Source organism: Haliotis rufescens, unplaced genomic scaffold, assembly GCF_023055435.1.
Source record: "Haliotis rufescens isolate VD_foot unplaced genomic scaffold, xgHalRufe1.0.p SCAF_9, whole genome shotgun sequence".
In the NCBI taxonomy this organism is placed as follows: domain Eukaryota; kingdom Metazoa; phylum Mollusca; class Gastropoda; order Lepetellida; family Haliotidae; genus Haliotis; species Haliotis rufescens.
In genome coordinates this window covers 14,513,044-14,540,492 of record NW_025964383.1, presented here as the reverse complement: position 1 = coordinate 14,540,492, position 27,449 = coordinate 14,513,044, and the positions used below count along the sequence as shown (strand labels likewise).

At 40.9% G+C, this 27,449-nt stretch overlaps 1 protein-coding gene across 2 annotated transcripts; it reads right to left on the bottom strand.

The window, feature by feature from the left end:
- Nucleotides 1–829: 829 nt before the first annotated feature.
- LOC124150241 (polypeptide N-acetylgalactosaminyltransferase 5-like) lies at nucleotides 830–27,449 on the bottom strand. Of its 2 annotated transcripts, XM_046522203.2 has the most exons (12): nucleotides 26,956–27,449; nucleotides 26,108–26,252; nucleotides 18,074–18,240; nucleotides 16,833–16,997; nucleotides 12,633–12,846; nucleotides 11,144–11,261; nucleotides 6,347–6,532; nucleotides 5,263–5,391; nucleotides 4,606–4,698; nucleotides 2,823–2,948; nucleotides 1,368–1,511; nucleotides 830–1,247 (listed from the first exon to the last, which is right to left on the bottom strand). In XM_046522203.2, the coding sequence occupies exons 1-11, from the start codon at nucleotides 27,389–27,391 to the stop codon at nucleotides 1,371–1,373; spliced, it is 1,920 nt and encodes a 639-aa protein (XP_046378159.2). In that variant the 5' UTR covers nucleotides 27,392–27,449; the 3' UTR covers nucleotides 830–1,247; nucleotides 1,368–1,370. The 2 variants fall into 2 exon arrangements, with proteins under 2 accessions (XP_046378159.2, XP_046378158.2); XM_046522202.2 differs by having other exon boundaries at nucleotides 830–1,511.

Here is a 27,449-nt window from a genome sequence, read left to right as displayed (position 1 = left end):
CAGGATAAAACACGTCCGGGGGTTGTTATGATATTTAAAACCCGAATCCCGAGGGATTTTCCGAGGGAAAGGGTATTATATATCATAACAACCCGAGGGGAAGTGTTTTATCTTACTTATAAACCGATTTTGAACCTTAAAATTATCCCCAAACTAAATTTCAACCCATTTTAAGCGTACAACGAAGCACGTCCAAGGGTTCTTATCACATTTAAAACACGCATCCCAAGGATAACGGTTTTAGATATCATAAAAACCCGAGGGGAAGTGTTTTATCTAACTTATGAACCGAAAATAGAAACTTAAAACAACATTTATCAACATTTCAATGTTTCGAACATACTTTCCATGAACCTTAGGAAACGGGCGTAAAATATCTGGCGTACGGATCTTGAAAAGGACATTCTAAAAAGCAGTGCGGCTTGTCAACACCTCTGTAGCCTTGTGGAACACTCACTGGGCTACAGATATGAACGTTGCGAGTTCGATCCTCGGGAATTTAAAGAAAACATTTGTCATTTGATTTTACATTTCATTACATGTTATAATCTGAACGGAAGATATATGAATAAAATACCCAGGACAGTATATAAAAATCCCTGGGATATAATAACATATTATATAGCAAATATGACTTGAATATCCTATAAAATCCCAGGGACATTACAACGTCCCTGTTTATGAGATTTAACCCGACTGGAGAACAATAGGATGACGTCACCGCAGGTTTATAAAGTCAGTTACCTCCCTTACCTCAGGAAGATGAACTGAAGCTAAGGCGACTATAAATTGACAGTGATGCAGTGACAGAGTGACAACGGCACATAACTCACAAGATAACAAAACTGTATTGTCCAATAAACAATTCCATATAAAACAGGAGTGGGAATGACTTTATGTCGTTATATTCATATTCCAGCATCATCACGGAAGGGGACACCTGAAATGGGCTTCGGACATTGTTCGCATGTAGGGAATAAAACCCGAGTCTGCCGCCTGACAAGCGAAATATTTATCCAGCTGGTAGGCTACCCCACCGACCAAAACTGTTGATGTTGTTCATTGTCTACAGTGACCTTCGTATACAACTCTACAGTCATGTTGCTTTGTCAGGGTGACTGAATATCCAAGGGCTGATAACTGTAAACGTATCTAATCATAGAAAAGTTCAAATCAATTCTTGAACGCTCGACTCGCTGGTGTTCAAATTCAAGTTCCGCCACCACAGCACTTGCTCCTTTTTGCTTCTGCCACATACCAATAGATCAAAATGCAACATACCATAAGACGATTCCACATATCTTATATACAACCAACACATTTATAAAACGCATCACGCCAATAACGTAAATATATAGTTCCCATACGTTTTACGTGTCATGAAGTGGAAACTTTGATTTTTCAAACATCCATCTTTGTTTCGCAGTCCCGTCGCACGTCTTCACCAACAGGGTTGAATTGTCACCAGCTGTCAAACATTTGTCGGACTTTCTCAAGTGAAGGGTTTTGTCCTGAAGTTAAAGCATAAATATCTTCATTAACCCACTGTTGCTTCAAGTTTGTGGATGAAATGACCATGTGATATGCTAGGGGTGGTGGTTGGGATAGGGCTTGGTTTTGGTATGGGAGTGGTTCGCCTGGGATTTTAAAAAAAAAAGGCTTTAGCAGTAAAAACTAGGAAAACATTACGCGTCCTCAGGTTTAAAAGACATATTTCATTTCTTTCCAGAGAAATGTCTGCTTGGAGAGCAGGAGGTATGTGGTTCAAAGACCGGACGCGTCATACCAGCAGACGTTAAAAGATGGTACTTGGTGTTTACCTGCCTGGCGCTCGGCATTAAGGGGATAAAACAAGGACTGGTCGGCTCGGAGTCAGTACACTGTGTCTGAGTTGAGTATTCATGTTAAACTGCGGCATGGTGTATCAGTGTGCTAGCACTATAAATCGGCATCAGTCAGGACACACACACACACACACACACACACACACACACACACACACACACACACACACACACACACACACACACACAAAAAAAAACACACCAAAAAAACACACACACACACACACACACACACACACACACACATACTTGCCAGCACGTCGCTATATAATACATTAATCTTGAACGCCACATTAACCACCATTTCACCTCACCTCACCTCACCTTCACTTAACAACTGTCTTATGTCACAATTTGTTAGATTTGTTTGTTCATGTACGTTCGGAAACTCTTCACCTTCGAGAAATATCTTGTACATGTATAGTACGTATGTGTAAATATGTTTCTCACTCGTAAGTGAACTCTGGTCCTGAACTGGTTTGCTTCGTTTGAACTTACGAATATATTAAAGCACATTTAGATTACATATTTCATGCATTGTTTTTCCGCCAAGATTAATACTAAACAAAAGACTGGACGGCCAAACATAGACATGTGTGACAAAATGGACAAGTGAGTGAGCTTTAAATATATTTGCGTTTTATCGGGGACACCGCTGGCCTATAGTCAAACGTGCTGTGCAGTGTTGCGTCCCTTTGGTACGCCAGGGACCTATGATTGTGGGTTCAAATTTCGGTTCCCCGAATTGTGTTTCTAGGTTTGTCAACACCACACCCGTGATCGTGGGTTTCACCAAAGTGGTAGACGCCCGATACCTACATCTCATCTTGCTTTCCTCTCACATTAATTTGACACGCCATGGTATAACCTAAATGCTGTTCAAAGCGGCGTTAAACCAAACTCACGCAACAATAATCAGCGTACATCATGCCCCCCAAAAAGACACACGAGTCGAACAATAACGAAGTAGGCCCACACCTCGGTGTATGTCCAGTTCATCATATCATCCTGGTAGCAACGGTTATCAGTGATCTCCCCTCTTCTTACACACAGTCGCCGGTTCGTGTGGCCCTGTAACACCCCAACCGGGAATAATTGCCAGTACTGAAACAAATACGAAACACATCACCTGTTAACTGAGTATGAGTACGGTATAGCATCAGCGATTAAGACTAGCATAATCCATAAACATTGGTTGGTTGTTTTACGCCACACTCAGCAATATTCCAGCTATATGACGGCGGTCTGTAAATAATCGGTTCTTGACCAGACAATCCAGTGATTGATATCATGAGCATCGATCCACGCAATTGGGATCGATGACATGCTTCAACCAAGTCAGCGAGCCTGACCACCCGATCCCGTTTGTCGCCTCTTACGACAAGCATAGTCGCCTCTTACGGCAAGAATGGGTTGCTGAAGACCTATTCTACCCCGGATCTTCACGGTTAGAATCGATAAACACAAGGTCTTTCTTGCACATTGCCCAAACATACTTATCATGCTTATTCCCCAGCATACGGTATGCATGTTGTAAAATGCATTATAAGGTGCTGTAAAACTAATGGGTCTGACTAATGGGTTGCTTCTCATAATATCAATGACTGGAGTGTCTGATCAAGAGTAAATTTTGTTCAGGCCGTTGTTAAATAGTTCGAATATTGCAGAGTGCAGCGTTAAACAACATTTGTTTTTCAAACTACAGTTCTCTCCATTACATGTACACAACTGTTGTTTATTTTTGTACGAAAATGAAATTCAGTATAAACAACGCTAACACATTTTCGCTGAACAAGCAGTTATTCTTATTTCCTAATTAGTTTATGGTGTGCAGGGTTGAACGGATAATCATAAAGGTCGACGTCAGTGAGTGAGTGAGTTGGGTTTAACGCCGCTTTTAACAGTATTCCAGTTGTAACACGGCGTGTCAGCTTAATGTGGGAGGAAAGCCCGAAGTGATGCAGGTCACAGACGTTTACCACTTCGGTGAAACCCACGAGCACGGGTATGGTGCTGACAAACCTAGAAACATAATGGTCAACGTCTGAGACAAAACAGTCCGCCGTAACAGATTCCATTGAGCGTAAAAGGCAAAATAGCGGTGACAATTCTTTGAGGTGAAGTGAGGTGAAATGGGGTTTAACGTCGCGTCCAAGATTATTGCACTTATATAGCGACGTGCATGCACGTGTGTGTGTGTGGCTGCTTGTACTAGTCCGGACTGATGCCGATTTATAGTGCTAGCTCACTGAGATACCATGCCGCAGTTTAACATGAATACCCCACTCAGACACAGTATACTGACTCCGAGCCGACCAGTCCTTGTTTTAGCCCCTTAATGCCGAGCGCCAGACAGGGTAACAACAAGTACCATCTTTCAACGTCTTTTGGTATGACGCGGTCGGGGATCGAACCCCGGACCTTCCGCTCTCCGGGCGGACGCTCTACCACTAGACCACGGAGGCGGTCGACAATTCTATGAATGGATCACTGAAATCAGTGATGACACCAGGTGTTCCCCGATAAGGGGAAGTATGTTCTGTCCTACCGGTAGCACAACAACTCCAACAAGCCTGGTTGTTTGATGATCTGACATAATACTGCTTCTGTTTATATTGGATATATTTTGTTCGTTCCTTGTGAGTTACACATTTTAATAATGTGGATAATGTCGACGTTTAATGATTATAATCTTTGAGAAGTAGGTTCAGTCTCTACTTAACGATGTGACACACTGCTCGGTAGAGCGTTATATACCCACCTGACCTCTTCCATAGCCGTGACAAGGGCGGAGGCTTGTTCCGTCCCTCCTTGTCGCACTCACACACAGACTTGGGTGCGAAACACTTCTAATCTATGAGACAGAAAATCGTCGTTAACTAGTCATTGTATGGACGTATGGGACATCTGTTTAGTAAATGTATCTAATATTTGCATTATCCGTGTCAAAAACAACCTTCCAATTTTGTAAACTATGTTAAAATTAAAGTTATGCGATGTGTAAAACGTACTGTTCACAATATGCACACAATAGGCAAAACATTCTGCTGGTGCTGTTGGTAGAGTCAGCCAACCATCCTCATGTGCATATAAATTAACACATTTCAGCATAATGTTTGTTTGCTGTTTAACGCCGCACTCAGCAATAATCCAGCTATATGACGTCGGTCTGTAAATAATCGAGTCTGGACCAGACAATCCAGTGATTGACATCATGTGCATCGATCCACGCAGTTGGGAAACGATGACATGCATCAACCAAGTCAGCGAGCCTGACCACCCGATCCCGTTAGTCGCCTCTTACGACCATCATACACGTAGTCGCTTGTTTTCAGCAAGCATTGGTTGCTGTAGACCTATTCTTCTCCGGGATCTTCACGGGTCTCAGCATAATGACCCAATGTGTTAAAGCACTAACCTCTCCTGCATTCAAGACCTTGACGATGGGACACTCAGGGTATATATTTTTTATATACCAGCGGAAGTTGTGACAATGAAGACGTTCCCTCAATTTTTGTCGGTCTGTGATGTCACCATAGTTCTTGACCTATAAAGAGGACACGTATTCTTTCTTATTTACTCCTTTTGTTCACTTCAATCCTTAACGCAACGAAATATGTTCAAAGTGGTTAAGTATAATTATTATTCTATCAATATGCCATCATGTATTGAAAGTGTCCTATAGATATCGACTTGGTTACATGAATGTCGCCTTGATGATGACAAACAAGTCCTTTCACACGACACTGTACGTCACAACAACAAGGATAATATATACTGCCTTGGATATATGCGTTCATTTTGCAAATGACAAGGGTTGACAAGGGCCCATTCTGCCCGTGCGCTGCATCATGGAACAATATTTTAAATCCTAATGAAAGTTATCCTATTTCAAAGAAACGTTTGTTCATATTTTCGACTGATATCAATACTAAATATTCATGAAAAATAAATAAATATGCATTCGGTTTTTCAGGAACCGTTCTGCTAATGTCTGAAATTGACCAAGTACATGCATTTGGTCGAAGCCTATGAAGACTCAAACATATGGTGAAAAGAGTGAGTGAGTGAGTTAGTTGGGTTTAACGAAGCTTTCAACATTACTCCAGTTATATCACGGCGTGTCTGCTTAATGTGGGAGGAAAGCCCAAAGTGATGCAGGTCTCAGACGTTTACCACTTCGGTGAAACCCACGAGCCCGGGTATGGTGCTGACAAACCAAGAAACATAATTGGGGCGAATCGGGATTCGAACCCACAATCATAGGTTTCTTGCGTGTTCCAGGGACGCAACTCTGCTCAGCGAATCGCGGCGCCTTAGACGACAGGTCCACCCGTGCCCCCTGGTGAAAAGAAAGGCCTTTGAACTTGTCTCATGTTGGTCGTACCAAGTTTTCCGTACCTTCAACATTTGAAGTGGGCCACAAACGGTTCCTGGAACCGCATCCTCCTTTGACTGGAAACATTACAAAAACACACATTGAATTGTATAATGATATTTACCCGTTGAAAGCGATTTGCCTCATAATACAGGTACTTGTACTCGTCGAGCCAGACTTCTGCCACCCTGATGGCGTTAATCATAGCGGGGACCCCACCCTCCTTCCACTTTATGGGATTCACCAAACGGAACACGTGCCCCACGTGAGAACAAGGCAGTGTTTCCAAGGTTCCATTGCACATCCATATCTGAAAATACAAAAGTAACACTGACAACCAGATTTTGTTTTGTTTCGTGAACACTCTTTGCCAGTTTTGACGTATTTTAATTGACTTGAACGTTCGACTGTGTACGTGGACCCACGTGTATTAGACGGCAACCTATTTCAACGTGTTAATGTTAATGTCAAAAGAAAGGAACAATTTGCTATGACCGGTTTATAACCAATTTATTATTATGATAGAATTATTATGAAACATTATTTGCGAGTTTTATTGAGTATTTGATGCCCCAAACCTTCATTTCGAGACGAAAACACTTGATTGTCATCATTGTAAAATACATTTTAGGCAAAATTGTAATGCGGACTTTTTTAAGATTGTTATGTGTTGATTTCCACAATGAAAACGGTTAAACCAGGAATCAGTACATACAGAACATCAGAGAGAAATCAGAAAATAACCACACACGTTCAAAGAATAGTAAACAAATTTTATTGAAATACACAGAAGTAGGTTGACAATCATTATTTATCACAGTCGAATGTCTTGAATGAGGCACGTGCTTCGTTCTTCAATCCATGAAACAGGGTTTGAAACAGGAAGAAAATTCGTGTTCTTGCCGATCGTTATCCTGTCCGCCCTGAGCAAGTAGATAACAGACGTAGAAAGAAGGCCTCAAATCGCCTTTGATTGTACATAACCTTGGTCGACTATGCGCCCGAAGAACACAACAACGGGCCGAGCACATTCACAATTGACCAAATGTACAGTCAACTGTGCCTGTAACAGCTACACAAAGAACTCACGGATCCCCTCCAAATGATCGTCCCACTCCATCTCCCACTCCATGGCTGACAATATTAATGTCATTGATGTAAATCTCTGTGCCTTGTAAGCCCACAGTGATGCGATGTAAGGTAGCCGGTACATTCTTCAACCCCAAAAGCAAGGAGATAACAGCAAAAGCAGAAATCTTCTTCGCGCGCCCAGTCCGTGGAATCGGATAATTCTCCTTCAACAGGTCAAATTTACTAACAAACTTAGCTTGACCAGTTCTATCAATACAATCATCATTTCCTTGTATGGTGTCTGTAGTTTTGAATGCCGTCATTTCAGGACGGTACGACATCAAGTCTGGGGGCCCGTTTAACTCCACCCACTGTCACTTCGTACGATGATGTCGTTCTCCTTGATATATTTGACTTCCTTTCAGAGATGCTCCAACTTAAGTGGGTTCATGTGATAGGGATGTTGTTCATCAGACAATTCCAAACCTAAATGTATGTCATGGCCAGCTACATCTTTGCACATTCCGAATGAAATGGACAATCCTTCTCATCTTAATAATCAAACTTCACATATGCTCTTAAAAACTCAGAACTGGACTCTTCTACTTCAGATTCCACAATAAAAACAGTCGCAATAACTTTTGGCGATACATTTCAGACCTGTCATAATATTTTTTATCAGAAGGTGCAGCAGGTTCTGTTTTTGGTGGCCTGCAGTTTGTACAGTGACTTTCTGGCCATTACGTAAGGACCTTGGTATCTAGCTCTCCAAAGTTGACTGGGGATGGTTAAGCTATTTTCATCTTTTGATCTTTTGGTCAAAGTAGGCCTTTTGGACACATAGTTTAGTTACTGCATGTCTGATTTGTCATTAAGCCACTGTTCTTTCATGTGCTGGAGTGTTCACCTGACTGTGTGCGCAACGACCAAGTCCCAGATTTGAAAAAAATGTGGCAAATAGCAGATTCATGATTATTATCGAAGTGAAAAATGTAGTATTTGATATTGCGTAGTATGTTGCTAACGCCATGATAAAGACCCGTGAAGATTCCGGGGTAGAATAGGTCTTCAGCAACCCATGCCTACCGTAAAAGGTGACTATGCTTGTCGTAAAAGGCGACTAACGGGATCGGGTGGTCAGGCTCGCTGACTTAAATGATGCATGTCATCGATCCAAATTGCGCGGATCGATGCTCATGATATTAATCACTGGATTGTCTGGTCCAGATTAAACTATTTACAAACCCCCGTCATGTAACTGGAATATTGCTGAGTGTGGCGTTAAACAACAAACCAACCAGCCTTCATACTCCCGATCATCACGTGTATGCCCTACTCTCAGTGCTTCTGAGGAAGTCTCGCCCATGACCTGTCAAAATCGCAACTCATACATGACCTGTTGAAACAGCCCTCGCACGCAATTCAACCCTTCATCCGACAGAACTACTTAAGGTAAGACAAACATGGTGAAAAACGGGATCAGCTTTAAGCCTTCACAATAAGTGGCGCGGTAATAGTAATTGACGGAATGGCTTCTTGGAATCTGATTGAAGCGCATATAGTTGTGACCAAATACTGGCCAGATTGGCCTTCCCAAGCAAGGGACCAACGCAGTCAATAATAACCTGACCGAAGGGCTACCCAGATGCCCACATGGGCTTTAAAGGAGCAGGGGGAATCTCTGATAGGTCTACCACCTTAAATGTATGAGAAGTCCAACAAAATTATATGGAACCTGCGTACTCAAACTAGGACGGGAGTGATGAGCTAAAATCTTATCATACGTTTCGTTAATACGCAAATCACCAGCCAATTGAGTATCGTTAGCCAAACTCAAAACAAAAACATTCACCTCATCTTCAGCAGAAGCTTCTGGTGGTCTCCCTTTACTCATCAAAAAACTCCACCTTGGTTTGTGAAAACAAGCATGTACCTTGGCAACCTCATCCATAGAAAATGCTTGTGTAAGATGTACAGTAAGCTACGGTTATAACGAACACGCTTATAACGAACTGACGGATATAACGAACTTCCATTTTCGGTCCCGATTATTTGCTGTAGTTATGTTGTATATATGCTTATAACGAACTACGGTTATAACGAACTAAAATTAGTAGTCCCCTTGAGTTCGTTATAACCGTAGTTTACTGTAGTTGCATTTCAGGATCGAAACGAGCTGCGCCCCCATGTACATGTACCTCAGGAAAAGTAATAAGTCGTAATGTGGATTTTACACCTTTAAGTTACACAAATCCTTCTGAAATAAAAAGTAAATACTGGTTCCTAACTGCAGCAGACTTTGGTAGCTAAATGCTACAAGCCTACTCATCCTTAGTGTTATAGACTTCAGAGTGAGTATGCACCGCTTTTAGCAATCGTCCAGCAATATCACGGCGGGGTACACCAGGAATGAGCTGTACATATGTGGGAATTGAACCCGAGCCTTCGGCGTGATGAGCGAACACTTTCACCACTAGTCTACGCCACATAAAATTGTCTGGGACTTGACATCCATTAAAGTATGACTAAGAAGTGACTGAGTTTTGGCTTTGAGTACACGACACTCTAAAATCAAACGACCTGGCTTGTGACAGTATATACATCTAAGATCTTACCCGACGATGATCCTGAATCCTGTCTGATTTCCTGTTGGACAAACTATCTGCTTCGCTAGAATTCGAACCTGTTGGAACCGAAGTAAATGACCTTTACTGACCTGAATTAACAGATTGATCTGACCTGAAAGCACCCTGGCTATACATGTACCTTGGAGAGTTTCTGTGCTGCCTGAAATTACCATTGTGAGTAATTGAGTTCTTAACTTCAAAGGTTGCATCCTGGTGTAACTGAGCCACCTTCTGCTCATCCAAATAAATCTGCACTGCTAGAAATCGTTCAGCAAAATGAGCTGCCTCAACTGCTTCGACAAACTAATTAAAAAAACACCACCAATCAAACAAAGGTTCCTTTTCCCTAGCAAACTCCACATGAATATAATCACCACGTTTTTGTTAGCTTATATGCCTCAGTGACCAACTCATGAACCTTCAAAGGAGTTTTTTTACTTCATTAACGAATAGTGCCCTTCGATACACATTCTCCATGTAACATTACCCAATGCTCTTTTGGTCATTTCAAATTTGTTGTAACTTTCTCAAATGAAACGGGGCGGTCGGGCAGCCTAGTGGTTAAAGCGTTCGCTCGTCACGCCGAAGACCCGGGTTCGATTACCGACATGGGTACAATGTGTGAAGCCCATTTCTGGTGTCCCCCGCCGTGATGTTGCTGGAATATTGCTAAAAACGGCGTAAAACCATACTCACTCACTCACTCAAATGAAACAGACCATTTTCGGTTATGTTGAGGGGAGTGACTGTTGACTGTCTTGCATTTCTAATTCCCTTAATTTGAACTCATGATGACTGTACGCAAGTATGATCCTTCCAACAGAGTTCAATGAACCTGTAGAAGTATGGACAGTAAGCACTAAAGGGGGTCACTCTGTTTCACGATGTGCGGTCGACCGTCAAAAGAAAAGCAACACAACTACAACGACAATAAGCACAATATTTTACAGCCTTAGTCTACTGCAACAACAAACATCAAACATAAACTTACATTTAACACGGCGACGTGACAAGATGTACTGACACAGCTGTTAGACAAATGCTATGACGTTATGGTTGGTTGGTTTGGTTGGTTTGCTGTTTAATGCCGCACTCAGCAATATTCCAGCTATGTGACGGCGGTCTGTAAATAATCGAGTCCGGACCAGACAATCCAGTGATTAATATCATGAGCATCGATCCACGCATTGGCTATTATAAGAATATCGCTAATAAAATCGTACTTTGAATGACAGTTCCAAGTTCTCTGATCCCCAAAACATGAGCTCCGGGTCATACGTCCCCAGGGTGGTGAACCACTGTCTGTCTATAGCAAACAACCCACCTGGCATTGTAGGGGATCTGCAAACAAAGATAGCATTTCATTACAAGTTAGCTTTAAAAAATACATGTATCATGTGATTTGTTTTGTTTGGAGTGTTATTACTCCACTCGACTCCTCTCACCTCCATTCGTGTTATTTTAGCAAGGCTGTAAGCGAATAATTATCTGTATCAGTTTATATACTAACGGAAAAAAGTAACTGTGCTTTATATAAAGTGGTGTAAACGTTATATTATTGAACATAACAACATAATATTTGGTCTTTCGACTGATCAATGTTTTATCATACCCAACTCATTGATAAAATCCCATAGCCGGTAACAGGAGACATAGCGACACGCCCTAAATAAGGGGTAGTCTAACATCTCAATTAGTGAGTGAGTAAGTGAGTTGGGTTTAACGCCGCTTTTAACAGTATTCCAGTCATATCGCGGCGTGTCAGCTTAATGTGGGAGGAAAGCCCGAAGTGAATTAGGTCTCAGACGTTTACCACTTCGGTGAAACCCACGAGCACGGGTATGGTGCTGACAAACCTAGAAACATAATCGGGGCAAACCGGGATTCGAACCCACAATCATAGGTTTATGGCGTGCCCAAGGGACGCAACTCCGCACAGCGAATCGCGGCGCCTTAGACGACTGGGCCACCCGTGCCCCCACACCTCAATTAACAATGTCAATATCGGGTGTGACCACCATTTGAGTTGATACAGGTGAGGCACTGATACAGCTCATTGAAGACACCAGAATATTGAAAACAGCCTGTGGGATGTTGTTCCAAATGTCAACCAAGGATTGGATCAACTGTGGTAGCGTTATCGGCTGGTTCTGGTCCTGTCGTAGGCGTCCCTCCATCTCATCCCAGACATGTTCTATGGGGGAAAGGTCTGGACAAACAACCGGCCATTTTAGTACAGCAATGCTACGCTGCCTTTTGTTGCCTGTTACAACGTGTGAGCTGACATTATCATGCTGCAACATGACGTGACGTCCCTGCATTTGCACAACGGGTAGACCATTATATCGAACGATGTCGTCCCGGTGGCATGCGCCATTCCAATGACCATTTACAATGATGAGCTGTGTTCTCCCATGAGTTCTGATGCAACCCCATACCATTACACTTCCGACCCCAAAGTAACCACGTTGAGTGACGCAAGTGTCGCCAAAACGTTAACCTAAAACTATCATCAGGACTGTCTAGATGAAACCTCTGTGAACAGTATTCTGTACCAGTCTCTGAACATCAGAAGCTGGGCGTGCCTGACGTTGAACCGGAAGCAGATTTGGGCATTATTTATTTTCAGAATAAATATACTTTTCTTGGTCTTTTTATGAAGCAAAGTTACTTGTTTCCGTTAGGAAAAGATTGCCTCTGTACAATACTTGCCTGATAGGATCAGTAGGTGTTTTCAACTGACTCTTCCTTGCATCTTTGACATATCCCCAGTTGAAGATGAATTGCTTCCATGTGAACACTCCTAAGCGGTTGGTTGTATTCATGATGTATGTATGAAATGTTTCATATCCAATATTGTCCACCATAGGAAAGGGCACATTCTTTGGATTTTGACGAATACGATCAAGTAGTGGTTCCAACCAACCTAAAAATAGAGGTGAGATGAAATTTTGGGTTTAACGTCGCGTCTAAGATTATTGCACTTATATAGCGACGTGCATGCACGTGTGTGTGTGTGTGTGTGTGTATGTGTGTGTGTGTGTGTGTGTGTGTGTGTGTGTGTGTGTGGCTGCGTGTACTAGTCCGGACTGATGCCGATTTATAGTGCTAGCAGAGATACCATGCCGCAGTTTAACATGAATACCCCACTCAGACACAGTATACTGACTCCAAGCCGACCAGTTCTTGTTTTAGCCCCTTAATGCCGAGCGCCAGACAGGGTAACAACAAGTACCATCTTTTAACGTCTTTTGGTATGACGCGGCTGGGGATCGAACCCCGGACCTTCCGCTCTCCGGGCGGAGGCTCTACCGTTAGACCACGGAGGCGGTCCCCTAAAAATAGAAACACACGTAGAGAAACATATATGTACTGAGAGGTGGTCCGGAAAATAGGTTCAAGATATCGGTACATTCGAGATAATGAGGTTCGACTGTACATAAAACATCTGTGTGCTTATATGAGTATTCTGTAATCTTGGATATATTTTTCACAATGATATGTTCGAGAACACACAAGAAAAATATTTCTGTCACCCGGTTTTACTTTCAAGCAAATCGTTCGCTGGACATGTCGGGTCTGTTTGTATAAATATAAATTAAAAATAATGAAATTACATACTGAATACTTATACTTGTATATATCGTCGGTTAGTTAGTACCCTTCTATTACTAATACAAACACGATAGCGAAAGTCATCGGTGTCATAATTGGTACGAGCAAACATTTATGCTGTGTCACGGGCATCCATACATATGAGCCACGTCAATACATTCATACTGAAGATCCGGAGTAGAATAGGTCTTCAGCAACCCATGCTTGCCGTAAAAGGCGACTATGCTTGTCGTAAGAGGCGACAAACGGGATCGGGTGGTTAGGCTCGCTGACTTGGTTGAAGCATGTCATCGATCCCAATTGAGTGGATAGATGCTCATGATATCAATTACTGGAATTTCTGATTCAGACTCGATTATTTACAGACCGTGGTCATAAAACTGGAATATTGCTGTGTGCGGCGTTAAACAACAAACCAACCAGCCTTCATACAAACAAACCAAACTATTCGCACTGTTGTTGATTTCAATCTTATCTTTGATCGCTTTCTGAAGATCAAGTATTGTAGCAATCGCGGGAAGCTGTTACTTCGAGCAAGACTAGGGTAATCATGAAGTTGATTGTAAACTCTCGAGATCCATTGTTGCTAAGGTTGTTGTGAGCAAGTGGGCCTGAGACTAGTGACTGTATCTGCCACCTTAAACAGCATTGCATTGAAATACTAGTAAGCAGTTAGCCAGCTGCGAACAGGGGTGGTCCAGTTGTGTTAGTCGCCCGAATTAGCTGTACAGAGTTACGTCCCTTTGGCGTGCCAGAACAATGTGAACATGAATTCGAATGTTTTTTTTATTGTCAGCACTATACCCGTGCTCGCGGATTTTAACAAAGTTGTAAGACCAACAGCATCACATCAGGTTTCGTCCCAAAAGAAGCTGACATGCGTGATGTGACTGAAACAATGCACATGGAATCCCGTTAACGCACATGTTTTTATATCCATTCTTGGGTAGTGAAATGCATGGGGCTTGCATAAAAGTCAACTTTTGCATTGAATGCATGCTTCTCTGTAGCATTTGCCTTTTTGTGACTTGATCCTATACATGTACTACAATATTGAAAACCAAACTTGTTTGAAAAATACACTAAAATATTGGTGTCACAGGAACTTTTGTTGTTGAGTATATAAGACAAACAGCATCACATCGGGTTTCGTCCCAAAATATGTTGACATGCGTGATGTGACTGAAATACTGATCAAAGCATCGTGAACTCCAGTTCACTATCAGCAATGTATGCTGTGTCTCACATATCAGTTTTTTACTCTTACTTATCATCCCACACTGTGTCGCACATAACAAATATAATACATTTGCCCTTCATATCACATTTCCTTGTGTGTAACACGTTTATATAATGTTATTTCTCATTTGCTCACATTTCCTTGTGTGTAACATATTTCTATAATGTTATTTCTCATTTGCTCACATTTCCTTGTGTGTAACATATTTATATAATGTTATTTCTCATTTGCTCACACTTCCTTGTGTGTAACATATTTATACAATGTTATTTCTCATTTGCTCACATTTCCTTGTGTGTAACATATTTCTATAATGTTATTTCTCATTTGCTCACACTTCCTTGTGTGTAACATATTTATACAATGTTATTTCTCATTTGCTCACATTTCCTTGTGTGTAACATATTTATATAATGTTATTTCTCATTTGCTCACATTTCCTTGTGTGTAACATATTTATATAATGTTATTTCTCATTTGCTCACACTTCCTTGTGTGTAACATATTTCTATAATGTTATTTCTCATTTGCTCACACTTCCTTGTGTGAAACATATTTATATAATGTTATTTCTCATTTGCTCACACTTCCTTGTGTGTAACATATTTCTATAATGTTATTTCTCATTTGCTCACACTTCATTGTGTGTAACATATTTCTATAATGTTATTTCTCATTTCCTCACATTTCCTTGTGTGTAACATATTTATATAATGTTATTTCTCATTTGCTCACACTTCCTTGTGTGTAACATATTTCTATAATGTTATTTCTCATTTGCTCACACTTCCTTGTGTGAAACATATTTATATAATGTTATTTCTCATTTGCTCACACTTCCTTGTGTGTAACATATTTCTATAATGTTATTTCTCATTTGCTCACACTTCATTGTGTGTAACATATTTCTATAATGTTATTTCTCATTTGCTCACACTTCATTGTGTGTAACATATTTATATAATGTTATTTCTCATTTCCTCACACTTCCTTGTGTGTAACATATTTATATAATGTTATTTCTCATTTCCTCACATTTCCTTGTGTGTAACATATTTCTATAATGTTATTTCTCATTTGCTCACACTTCCTTGTGTGTAACATATTTATATAATGTTATTTCTCATTTGCTCACATTTCCTTGTGTGTAACATATTTCTATAATGTTATTTCTCATTTGCTCACACTTCCTTGTGTGTAACATATTTATATAATGTTATTTCTCATTTGCTCACACTTCCTTGTGTGTAACACGTTTATATAATGTTATTTCTCATTTGCTCACACTTCCTTGTGTGTAACATATTTCTATAATGTTATTTCTCATTTGCTCACACTTCCTTGTGTGTAACATATTTCTATAATGTTATTTCTCATTTGCTCACACTTCCTTGTGTGAAACATATTTATATAATGTTATTTCTCATTTGCTCACACTTCCTTGTGTGTAACATATTTCTATAATGTTATTTCTCATTTGCTCACATTTCCTTGTGTGTTACATATTTCTATAATGTTATTTCTCATTTGCTCACATTTCCTTGTGTGTAACATATTTATATAATGTTATTTCTCATTTGCTCACATTTCCTTATGCCTTACGTATTGATACGGGGGCGGTCGGGTAGCCCAGTGGTTAAAGCGTTCGCTCGTCACGTCGAAGACCCGGGGTCGATTCCTGACATGGGAAGAATAAGTGAAGCCCATTTCTGGTGTCCCCCGCCGTAATATTGCTGGAATATTGCTAAAAGTGGCGTAAAACCATACTCACTCACTCACTCATTGACATCACACTGTTATCCATTAGATCACATATATCCCTGTGCCTAACATATTGACATAACACTCTTACCCATTATATCACATTCCACATGAAAACATGAAACGTTGTCGCTAGAGAATAACCTCCCGACTATACGACGAAACAGATTACACTGGGAGTAAAAGGCAAGATAGCCATGAAAATTATATGAATGACTCTGAAAATCAAAGCATTGCGTTATTGATAAGAGCTCTTCCGTTTACTTTGAATGTCGTGTTGGAAGATAAATGTTTACCTGGATAACATTCGATGTGGGAGTCGAGGAACACCAGGACTGGTCCAGCAGCCACTTCATATCCTGTCAGCCTCGCTCTGATTAGACCCTGGTGCTCCCGGTGTCTGACAATCTTCACCTTTCCCAATTTTGACATGTATGTCTTCAAGGATGCCTTCAAATGATCTAAAGGATACCGTACAAGCCACATAACACACATTGCTGAACATTAACATATTAAAAATAAATCTTTAAGGTGAGGTGAAATTGGGTTTAACGTCGCGTCCAAGATTATTGCACTTATATAGCGACCTTTAAGGCATGAACAAGTAAAATCAATAATAATAATGATAATCATAATCATAATCATAATTGAATTTTCTGTCCCCTTTGACACAATTGTGATTGACAAGATTGAGGAAAAAACATAGCAAATATGCGGACCTCACTTTCCAAATGTCACGCTTGCATCCCAAGTACCAAGTTCTCCGACGCCCTATTGTTCTCGGTGCCTCAGGTTTGGTAACTCCCAATCTGTTGACTGACATTGGGAGAGTACCCAGGTTTTCTTCCAGGAATACATCCCTTCTGACAATCTGGGTAATGCAGATCTAGAAGGCTGCAGTGTTGGGGAGTCTTCACATTCTGCTAAAAGTTCTGGTTGGGTTTGACTAAGCAGCGCTTCCTGGGAGAAGTCTGGGCTGCGTGTAGAGGGGGCAAACTTAAGGGCCCTGAGCTGATGATGAGCCTAACCAGCCTGACTGAGCCAGGATCACCCAAACCCTCTTTGATGCATTTTTGAGTTTAATTTGTCAATAATAATAATAATAATAATAATAATAATAATAATAATAATGATAATAATAAAGCGGACAGAACCCTTTCCATATCAAATAGGAATCTCTGCATCAGACAGATTGTACGATTCCGACTATGGCACGAACATGTGTTCATGAATCACTGTCAGATGGTGATGATACCTTGTGTTTGTGAAAAGGTGAGCGTATCATGTCACAAACACATGCCGATCTCGTATATATTTTTGTTTCTGACCCCCCCCCCCCCCCCCCCCCCCCCCGACTACCCTGGAGCCTGATGTGCCCTATGCAGCAAATTAATATATCCCTTGAAAACCATTTTTCAAAGCTGTGTGTCAACTACTCATTGCAAGATCCAGGACACGACAATGTTGTCCTGGCATACCCTACACATGAATCATTGAACAAGTATAACCTTTTATACAACGTAGTGTTTTCCGGTACCTTGAGTAGATGCATCGTCAACGAGATTTATCTCCCTTATGAGATGTGCAGGAGATCGGTCAAGGACGCTGTGGACAGATCTGAGGAGTGTGGACCAAGCCTCGTTATGGAAGCAGATGATGACACTAGCTGGAGGTAGATCGGCTGGGTATGATATTGACTTACATCTGTAAAGTGAAAACAATGGTCGAAGGGTCAATATACACTGCGCCTATGTTGAGCCGATAAACAATCCAAAAATGACATCGGAACAATGCAACGTCAATGCTAGAAAATAACCAGTCTCGGTTATCCGAAGAAACAGATTCCAGTGGGCGTAAAAGGCAACATACGATGAAAGCTTTATAAATGGATCTGCTATAGAACCAGAGAAGTATATAAGTATGTATAAGTGTCATCACACAATTTCAGTGTAAATTTTAGACGTAGATGTGAATAAAGGGACGTTGAAGTGGGTATCTGTAAAAACTGCCAATTAGGAGAAATTGAGGATGAAATTCATGTTTTATTAGTATGTGATAAGTATGAACATCTTAGAGAAAAGTTTTTTCCAATGTTTAACAATAGGCATTAAAACAAGATGTTAATGATCAGTCTTATAAAATCTAAGAACTCTGCTTTTATACGTTCATTAGCCATATTGTTGAAACATATATTCTCTGTCAGATAGTTTTTTATATATCATGTATATCACGTGACTAAACAAATGAAACTGAAAATGTCAACTGCACAATGGGCCATGTGGCCTCACATACCGAATAAAATATCTATGAATGGATCAATAAAAAGGTGTTCGTTTTAAACCACGCCTACTTGCTTGATTGACAATGTCAGTCAAAGTATTGCTCACCCTAACAGTGACTGTAGAATCGTACATGATTCCCTGTACAAGGTAGTGTATTATATTGTTAAACAGTGATTGCAGCTGTGTTGCATTGTTATTTTTGGGATTCGGTAGACGCTTATTGCATTGTGTTTGGACAGTGATCAGTCGTCAGGGAGTTACTATATTTAGATGCTGGTGTGGTGTGTACATTTCCGGTCGGGTATACCGTGGACTGTGATAGAATGTTATGGAAACTTCTATAATGTTCTAGTGCAGATGGACTGGTGAGGTCACTGTATGAAAATTTCCAGAAGCTTGTTAGGCTGTTTTTATAGTGAGACAATAGCGTGTTTACGTATTTCTCACACATTTTCGTCACATCGAAAACAGCTTTCATGTGAGGATCGCTCATCATCCCTGATACCCTTCTCGGAAGCTTAACTACTGGCCACTTGGTGATTATATAGAGAGACTTCAGCCATTAAGACTGCACTTTCATAAAGGTTTGTGGCGGTACTTCATCTGTATATATATTAAAATTTTTGTTTTTGCATATATACAGATGAAGTACCGCCACAAACTTTTATGAAAGTGCAGTCTTAATGACTGATGTTTCTGTTTACAATATTCGCAATGGTTACCTTTAGATAGTTCTTTAATGAGTGTAGAATAAACAAATATAACTGCACTACCTGGACAGTTGGCCATTAAACACAGAAGCAAAGGACACATGATAGATCCATTACACTGACATCAATGTAATGCTAAATTGTCACAATATGATTGATTTCCGTTTTGAGAGCAGGTCTTTTTTTCGTATTATTCCGTTTCATATTATATACACATGCATAAATCAATAATTCACAAAGTCTGCCTAACTGTAAAAGTGGCTGTGTTGCGTAACATCTGTGTGGCGACGTTCATCATACTTAAGCAGAATTCTCTATTGTGTGCCTGGGGCTCGCGCACTCAGACAATCAAGACGTAGTATCGTGACTGCACTGAATAAAGTACACGTAAATGCAACACAAACTGTTGTTACTGCTATTTTAACGTTAATTTGATCACTCACGGACCTTTATGTGGTGTGTCTAACTCGCGAATTTAGAGTGAGTGGGTGGGTGAGTGAGTGAGTGAGTGAGAGGGTGGGGCTATGGTTGTGAGTGAGTGAGTGAGTGTCAGTGTCTGTGAGTGAGTGTCAGTGTCTGTGAGTGAGTGAGTGAGTGAGTGAGTGAGTGAGTGAGTGAGTGAGTGAGTGAGTGGGGGCTATGGTTGTGAGTGAGTGGGGGCTATGGTTGTGAGTGAGTGGGGGCTATGGTTGTGAGTGAGTGGGGGCTATGGTTGTGAGTGAGTGAGTGAGTGAGTGAGTGAGTGAGTGAGTGAGTGAGTGAGTGAGTGAGTGAGTGAGTGAGTGAGTGAGTGAGTGAATGAGTGAGTGAGTGAGTGAGGTTTTAGTAATATTCCAGCAATATCACGGACACCAGGAATGGGCTTCACTTGTTATACCCATGCTGGGGGTGGAACCTTGACCTGCTATGACGAAAGAACGATTGAACTACAAGGCTAGCCCACCGCCCCCAGAAAACAGTTAGAATACATTACTGTACCATATGAATGATAAGGCATTTTCCTGAACCACACTAACTGTTTGATTGGCATTCCAGAAGTTGTTGATCATGAGTAAATAACAGAACATTCAACTTTATGGTTAACAGCTTCTGGTTCTATTTCATTCAGCGACATTTCGATGTAGATTCCAGCTTAATATCAGTGAAAGAATCTAAACCGAAGTTTCTTCTTCTTAGTTGCATTTTGTCTTATTTCCTGTCAGTCTGGTTCCCTGGTTTACTACGCTGACTCTACACTGTAGCCAGCGCAGCATACCCAGGGAACCAAGCTGATTTCTTGTGCCATACATTTTGTATCCCCTTTACGTACATTTATTTAAGTGCCAATTCTTACATATAATGTCACGAGGTTAGATAAGTTCATGTGACATTAAAAGTTAGACCCGCAAAGATTCTGGGTAGAATTGGTCTTCAGCAACCCATTCTTGCCGTAAAAGGCGACTATGCATGTCGTAAGGGGCGACTAACGGGATCGGGTGGTCAGGCTCGCTGACTTGGTTGATGCGTGTCATCAAATTCAAATTTGTTTCTAGGTTTGTCCGCACCATCCCCGTGCTTGTGAGTTTCACCGAAGTGGTAAACGTCTGAGACCTGCATCACTTCGGGCTTTCCTCACACATTAAGCTGACACGCCGTGATATAACTGGAATACTGTTAAAAGGGGCGTTAAACCCAACTCACTCACTCACTCACTACTACAAGCAAGTGCAACACTCTCAGAACCCAAGCACCTAAACTGTTTAAACGACTTTGTTTTGATAACCGTATACGTATTTTAAAAGATATTAAATAACTCTTTCCTCCATTGTGTGAGACCTGCATGATTCACGGGAAATATGTTCCTCCCACGGACAATATTTGCCAACTCGGATTACGAAATGCATGTCCTGGTGTAAGTGTTCAATTCAAACAGGACCTTCGAACACATTTATTAATCACCTAAGTATTACTTCCCCATGTTGATGGGACTAAAATCGGTCAATGTAGCCCCGGTCAAGTATTTTAATGTCTATCTCCTTTTATTTTGAAGGAAAACCTACCAAATAACACGTAAAGTACAGTGCACGGAATAACATAGAGGGTCCTGCAAAAAACATTTATTTCACCGTTGCATACAAATGATAATATTAATGTAACTGGTAGGGAGATGTTCAATGGCGAACAGACTCGGAACAGATAATTTCGTCCTTGAAACAACTGACAATGAATGATAAATATAACATAAAACGTTTGAAATGCCTTTATTAATGACAACACATCCAAAGGCAAGTCAATTGTTCGACTGACAAAAGCACGGGAATATATGTTTCATGTCAAAATTGAGAATTTCATCGGGCATCAATTTTGTCACTGATGCGTTAAATTTGGAAATGTCCTCCACATGTCTACCATGAAACGTTTTGAAAGCTTTACTGAGGCCTTGAATGTTGTAACCTTGATCAAACAGCTTTTGAGCAAGAGTCATATGACTCCCTTTGAAATATTAGTAGAAAGAGCTCGCTCGATTTTACCTCAAAAGTTGTAAAATGTAGACACCAAGAGCTGGAGTTGCAGGAATATTGCACAACATAAATGGAAAGTTGACTGTTGGAAAGTTGAAGTCTTGTCATACAGTCTGGTGGAGAATGTTTAGGCATAAATCTAGATATGAAAACTGAGGAAGCTGTTTCAGTGCTCTCCTTTATTTCTAGTTCAGGTGGGTAAATCATAGGAAGGGAATTTTCTATCTGATAGTTATTGAACATTATAAGATAATCGATGTACCTGGAGCTTAAAACACGTGGTATTTTAAAGATGTGATATATATATTTAGTGTTCTGTTGAGGTAACTAATTTTGGTATATTTCTTCCTGAATAAAATGTTATTTACAGCTCTCGCTGAAATGTGGTCAATAACAAGTATAATTGTCAAACAAAGCCTAGATATTACAGGCATACCTTTCCTGTATTTGGTTTTATCGAACACCAGATGTTGTTATCAGCCACCACTCATGTCGAAAACATAATTTTACACATCAAGTATTTGCCTCAAAAGAAAATACAAAGTATTGACGAAATCGTATGCCTCTGGCATTCTTGCCCTCAAGCTGGAGCCATGTCGATATATTTTACGTTTTAAACACAACACGGAAGAGGATTTACAGCTATTCCATACGTGGAATGTGCTAAATTGATATCGGGAACGGTTTCTGCACGCGCTAGGAAAGGGGCTAGCATCAAAATTCACACTGTCGATGATCGCTTTGGACGTCCAAGGGAAACAATTGCAGCCTCGGACAGCTTTGGTTGGACAGTCGGTTGCAAACTGCCTCTCAGATTAGGGTCCGGTTGTAACAGGCAGCTGGTGTAAGAGTACATGTCCACATGGTGCGACATCATCTGGACATTCGCGTGCACGACGTCCATGTGTCATCCCATGACTTACTACACGTCAACTGAATCAAGGAACACGTCAGCACGGGAAAAATCGACGTTGGCCTAATGTCATGTTTTCTGACTAATCGAGGTTCACTCTTGACTTCCATGACAGAAGGAATCGAATTTGGAGACGTCCTAATGAGCGTTTTATGGACGTTAACGGCGTACAAGCCGTCTTCCCGAATCAAGGGCGTTAACTGGCTATGAAAGTCCAGTTTTGACCCTTGCCGAACTAGGCTTGTATTCTGGAGTTACATTTTGGCTGGACTAACGCGTCTATGCATTGTCCAATCAAAATCGCGAAACGAACTACACGGATTTCAACTTTCAGATTTCGGTCGACTGCAGGTTTTGCAAAGCCTGTGTACCGCCAATTTGGCGTCGACATATATTTTGCAAATCTTTTCATGTTTTTAATCAAGGTGCTTATGTGATTTCATGCACTTCGCGGCGTAGGACCCTTTTAATACAATATAGATCTTGATTATCGATGAGATCGTTTTGACTGGGCGCCGCCATATTGTTTGAAGCAAATGCAAGTGATATGAGTGATTGAATCTTATTGGTCAATAGAAGGGACATTGAAGGGACATAACTCATAATAGCGACTGGTGGCGCTACGATCGAGCCTGGAATTACCAGCCTAGTTCGGCAAGGATGGGAACTGGACTTTTGTAGTCAGTTAACTCCTTTGCCTCGGGAAGATGGCGAACAGTATGACCGTTTTGTTGTGGGCCTAAATGATACGGGGTGGTATCACAATAACTGGCCATGGCTGAACTGTGTTCTATATTGTGTCGATACTGTTTTTACAACATCATTGCACCACTCGCGGTGCCATTTGCACAACGTGTTGGGCATTTTTTGCATCTTTCAAGATGTTCAGGATTGTGACCCAGTTCAACAGCAAACCATCCATGTCATGCCATGTCCATGGCCAGCACTCAGTCCTGACCTTTCCCCAAATGAACACGTTTTGGGACGTGGTATTGGCAGACGTGTACATCAACGTCAAAATCTACTCTCAATAAACTGATTTCAGTAATGAAAAACATAATTCAAACTGACATTGATCGGCTCAACATAAGCATGCCTCGAAGAACTTGTGCATGTCTGACTAACAGAGGTGGTTTTACCCGATATTAGTGACGTTGGTTGCAAAGTGTAAATTTCTGTTTTGACCCCCGATCTCTTTAACGACCTAATGCGCCGCAAGCTCGCCAACACCAACCACAGGAACCTTTTAGATCTGATCACCTTCTCCTAGGTATGATCGTATGATATACATTTGCCAATACCATATAGATCAGATATGTTTCGATGATTCTCACTATCCCCTAATGATTTGCGTAGTATACTACACTCGCACACTTTATTTATAATCATGTTTTCGAAAGATGGTGACCAAAACCACTTCCGCAATCATAAGAAATCTTTGCTAATGACAGAGCCCATTGTAAGATTCCGATTATATCATGAGCATGTGTTTATGCATCACAAATAGTTCTGCTACCAAGTTTTCGCGAAAAGGTGAGCGTATCCTGCTCCTCTGGTGGCACACGTTACAAACATGTTCAAAGGCAAGTCAATTATCCAACTGAAGAAAACACGGAAAGATATGGTAAAAACCAAAGCAGATAATTGCATCATGGATCAGATATAAAGAAAATGTAACTGATGGTCAAATTTGGAGTTGACCTCCACGAGCCTAACCTAAAACTTTTTGAAAGTTTTTTTTCTGAGGCCTTGAACGATGTACCCTTCATCAAACAACTCGTGTTTTAATTTGAGAATGAGCACGTGTCAAGTTGTTAAAACATGGAATTCTATTCTGTGTTTAATGTGTCGTTGTCATTAGATCAATTTAGATAAATGTCACATAAAATTCGTTATCGGCACTTATTGAGGTTCAAAACATTTCCTTGATTTAGGGAACAGTGCTGACAAAACCCACAAAACTAGACTGGTAAAGATGTTCCAGTCTTCTGCTGTTATCCCCTTAAGAACTTAGCAAACCATGTCAAAGGCCCTGCTAATCTCCCATCCCCACACCTATAACTAGTTTGACATGTTGTAGTACTCAATCAATATTAAAAATTGTAAGCAATTGTGAATGTGCCTTGGGCAGTATTACCGATCTATAATTATACTGAAAATACCTGCTGAATGCTCTTGGTGATCACTATTCAACTACACATGGAGATGAAACATATCAATGGTGTTGGAACTATTGATGGAAATAATTATAAAGAGTCAAGTCTTGATTATTGCCGAAACAGATTCCAGTGGGCGTATACGGGAACAAAACTGGGGAAAATTATATGAATGGATCACTGAAAATCAGCAACAGCAGGTATTGGCGAAACGAGTACACAATTTCTGCCCTGCCGGTAGCATCCGCCACACGTACGATTTGCATGAAAAGCAAGTGTTTCAGAGCTACCCCGACAGACGGGATGCGAATAGTGACCTTAAAACAGTATAAGGGTGTGTTTAGATGTCAAGTCGCTTGCGCAATGTTGTAACCCTATAGCGCCGAGAATAAATTATTTAATAATAATCGTATTTAAAAAGAATAAATGTTGATTTAAAATCTTAGTGCAGGAACCAGCTGCAGTTAATTGATTTCAGTTGGTGAAATTTATCATACTTCCTTGACATATTTACATTACATGACATGAACGTACTTGTTCAGGCGAGCACTTGACTTTTCTTTGCAGGACGTAATATTATGTCTGCGCCATCAGTGGGGCAGGAGTGAGTGAGTTTGGTTTAACGCCGCTTTTAACAGTATCCAAGTCATATCACGGCGTGTCAGCTTAATGTTGGAGGAAAGCCCGAAGTGACGCACGTCTCAGACGTTTACCACTTCGTTGAAACCCACGAGCACGGGTATGGTGCTGACAAACCTAGAAACATAATCGGGGCGAACCGTGATTCGAACCCACAATCATCGGTTTCTGGCGTGCCCAAGGGACGCAACTCTGCACAGCGAATCGCGGCGCCTGTGGGGCAGGACGCTGTCAACGTTTGGTATTAGGTCTGATAACAACTGATACCATACTATTGTAATTCACAAATGCTCATAATATGGTCAGAATGTTAAAGTGGACTTTCCCATGATTATAGAAAGGGTTTTTTCGCTTGTATTTACATACATACTCTTCCAGCCTACTGTCTGGTAGACGCCGATGTACGGAGATCCGGTCGCTCACCAGTTGGTTAAAGCCATTTCTCTTCTTCCCCTCTTTATATTCCCCCTCCTCCTCTTTTGTGTGCTTGTAATTGTAAACAGCTCCCCATTCTCCTGGGGGGGGAAATTGACTACAATTATGAACCGGTCATGCAGTCATGCATAAACAAAGACGACAATGATACCCACGTTACCTAGGGCTGTCGTGTCAGAGACCTATATATTAACAATGGTAGTTTCTATGTTACATATGACTAAAAAGTGAGTGAGTGAGTGAGTGAGTGAGTGAGTGAGTGAGTGAGTGAGTGATCACGAGTTGGAATATTATTCACGGCATAAAGGGAAAGCAAACTATTGGACGAGAACGTTTGCAATACAAAAAAAACAACATTATTCGCAATAATGCGGTAACGTTTACTGTTAATATACATATGCAATAAAAATAAGTATACGCAACAGAATAGTGTCTGATATCATAAACCTAGGAGATAAAGTAACGTCTCTATGTAGGGAATCGAACCGAGGTTTTCGGAAGACGAGCCATGGAAACCATACTCGTGAATATCCGGGGGTAAAATAGGTCTTCAGCAACCCATGCTTGTCGCTGATGCATTTCATCGTAACCCAGTTGCATTGATCGATGCTCATGAGGTCCATCATTGGATTGGCTGGTCCAGATTATTTACAGACCGCCGACATAAAGCTGGAATAATGTTGAGTGCGGCGTTAAACAGCAAACAAACAAACAAACAAAACTTAGCTATCAAATCACCCCAAGCGAGCGTCAGCATTATAAGAGCTGTACCCTTTGTCTTACCTGGACCATTCTCCGGACTGTGCTCTACAAACGGTGGATAGGTCACATTACTGTTTTCTCCTCCGTACCAATCCACATAGTATTCCACATTATGGGTTTTATGTGTATAAAGTCCAAGTTGCTCTGCCGCCTTGTCCGAGAGCTCTTCTTTCTTGTGGTTACTTTCGTTCGTTCTTTCAGGGACGATTGCTTGACGACTCTGATCTAACCAATTAGCGTTTGATTTAACATCACCTTGTGTGTGGCTTTCGTCCTCTTCATCATCTTTCATATCGGCTACAGCAGCATCAACATGTAGACGTGGCGAATTATGAACACCAATCACTTTATCATTTCGTTTGTGTTGACCAAAGATCTGCATTAAAATTCTTGCTGTAAATACAATTGAGAACAACATACAGGAAACTCTGATGATGTTAAGTGTTGAACGCCTCATACTGTACGCGGAGAATCGATGTTGTGGCAATACTACAAATGTCCAGACCGTGATCGCT

Bases quoted from the DNA above. Each gene is read 5' to 3' on its own strand.
- LOC124150241 (XM_046522202.2), bottom strand. From the start codon at position 27,391: ATGAGGCGTTCAACACTTAACATCATCAGAGTTTCCTGTATGTTGTTC. The intron at 16,998-18,073 runs GTACCGGAAAAC...GGTATCCTTTAG, and splicing joins TGACGATGCATCTACTCAAG to ATCATTTGAAGGCATCCTTG. The intron at 12,847-16,832 runs GTAAACATTTAT...CTCTATTTTTAG, and splicing joins CCACATCGAATGTTATCCAG to GTTGGTTGGAACCACTACTT.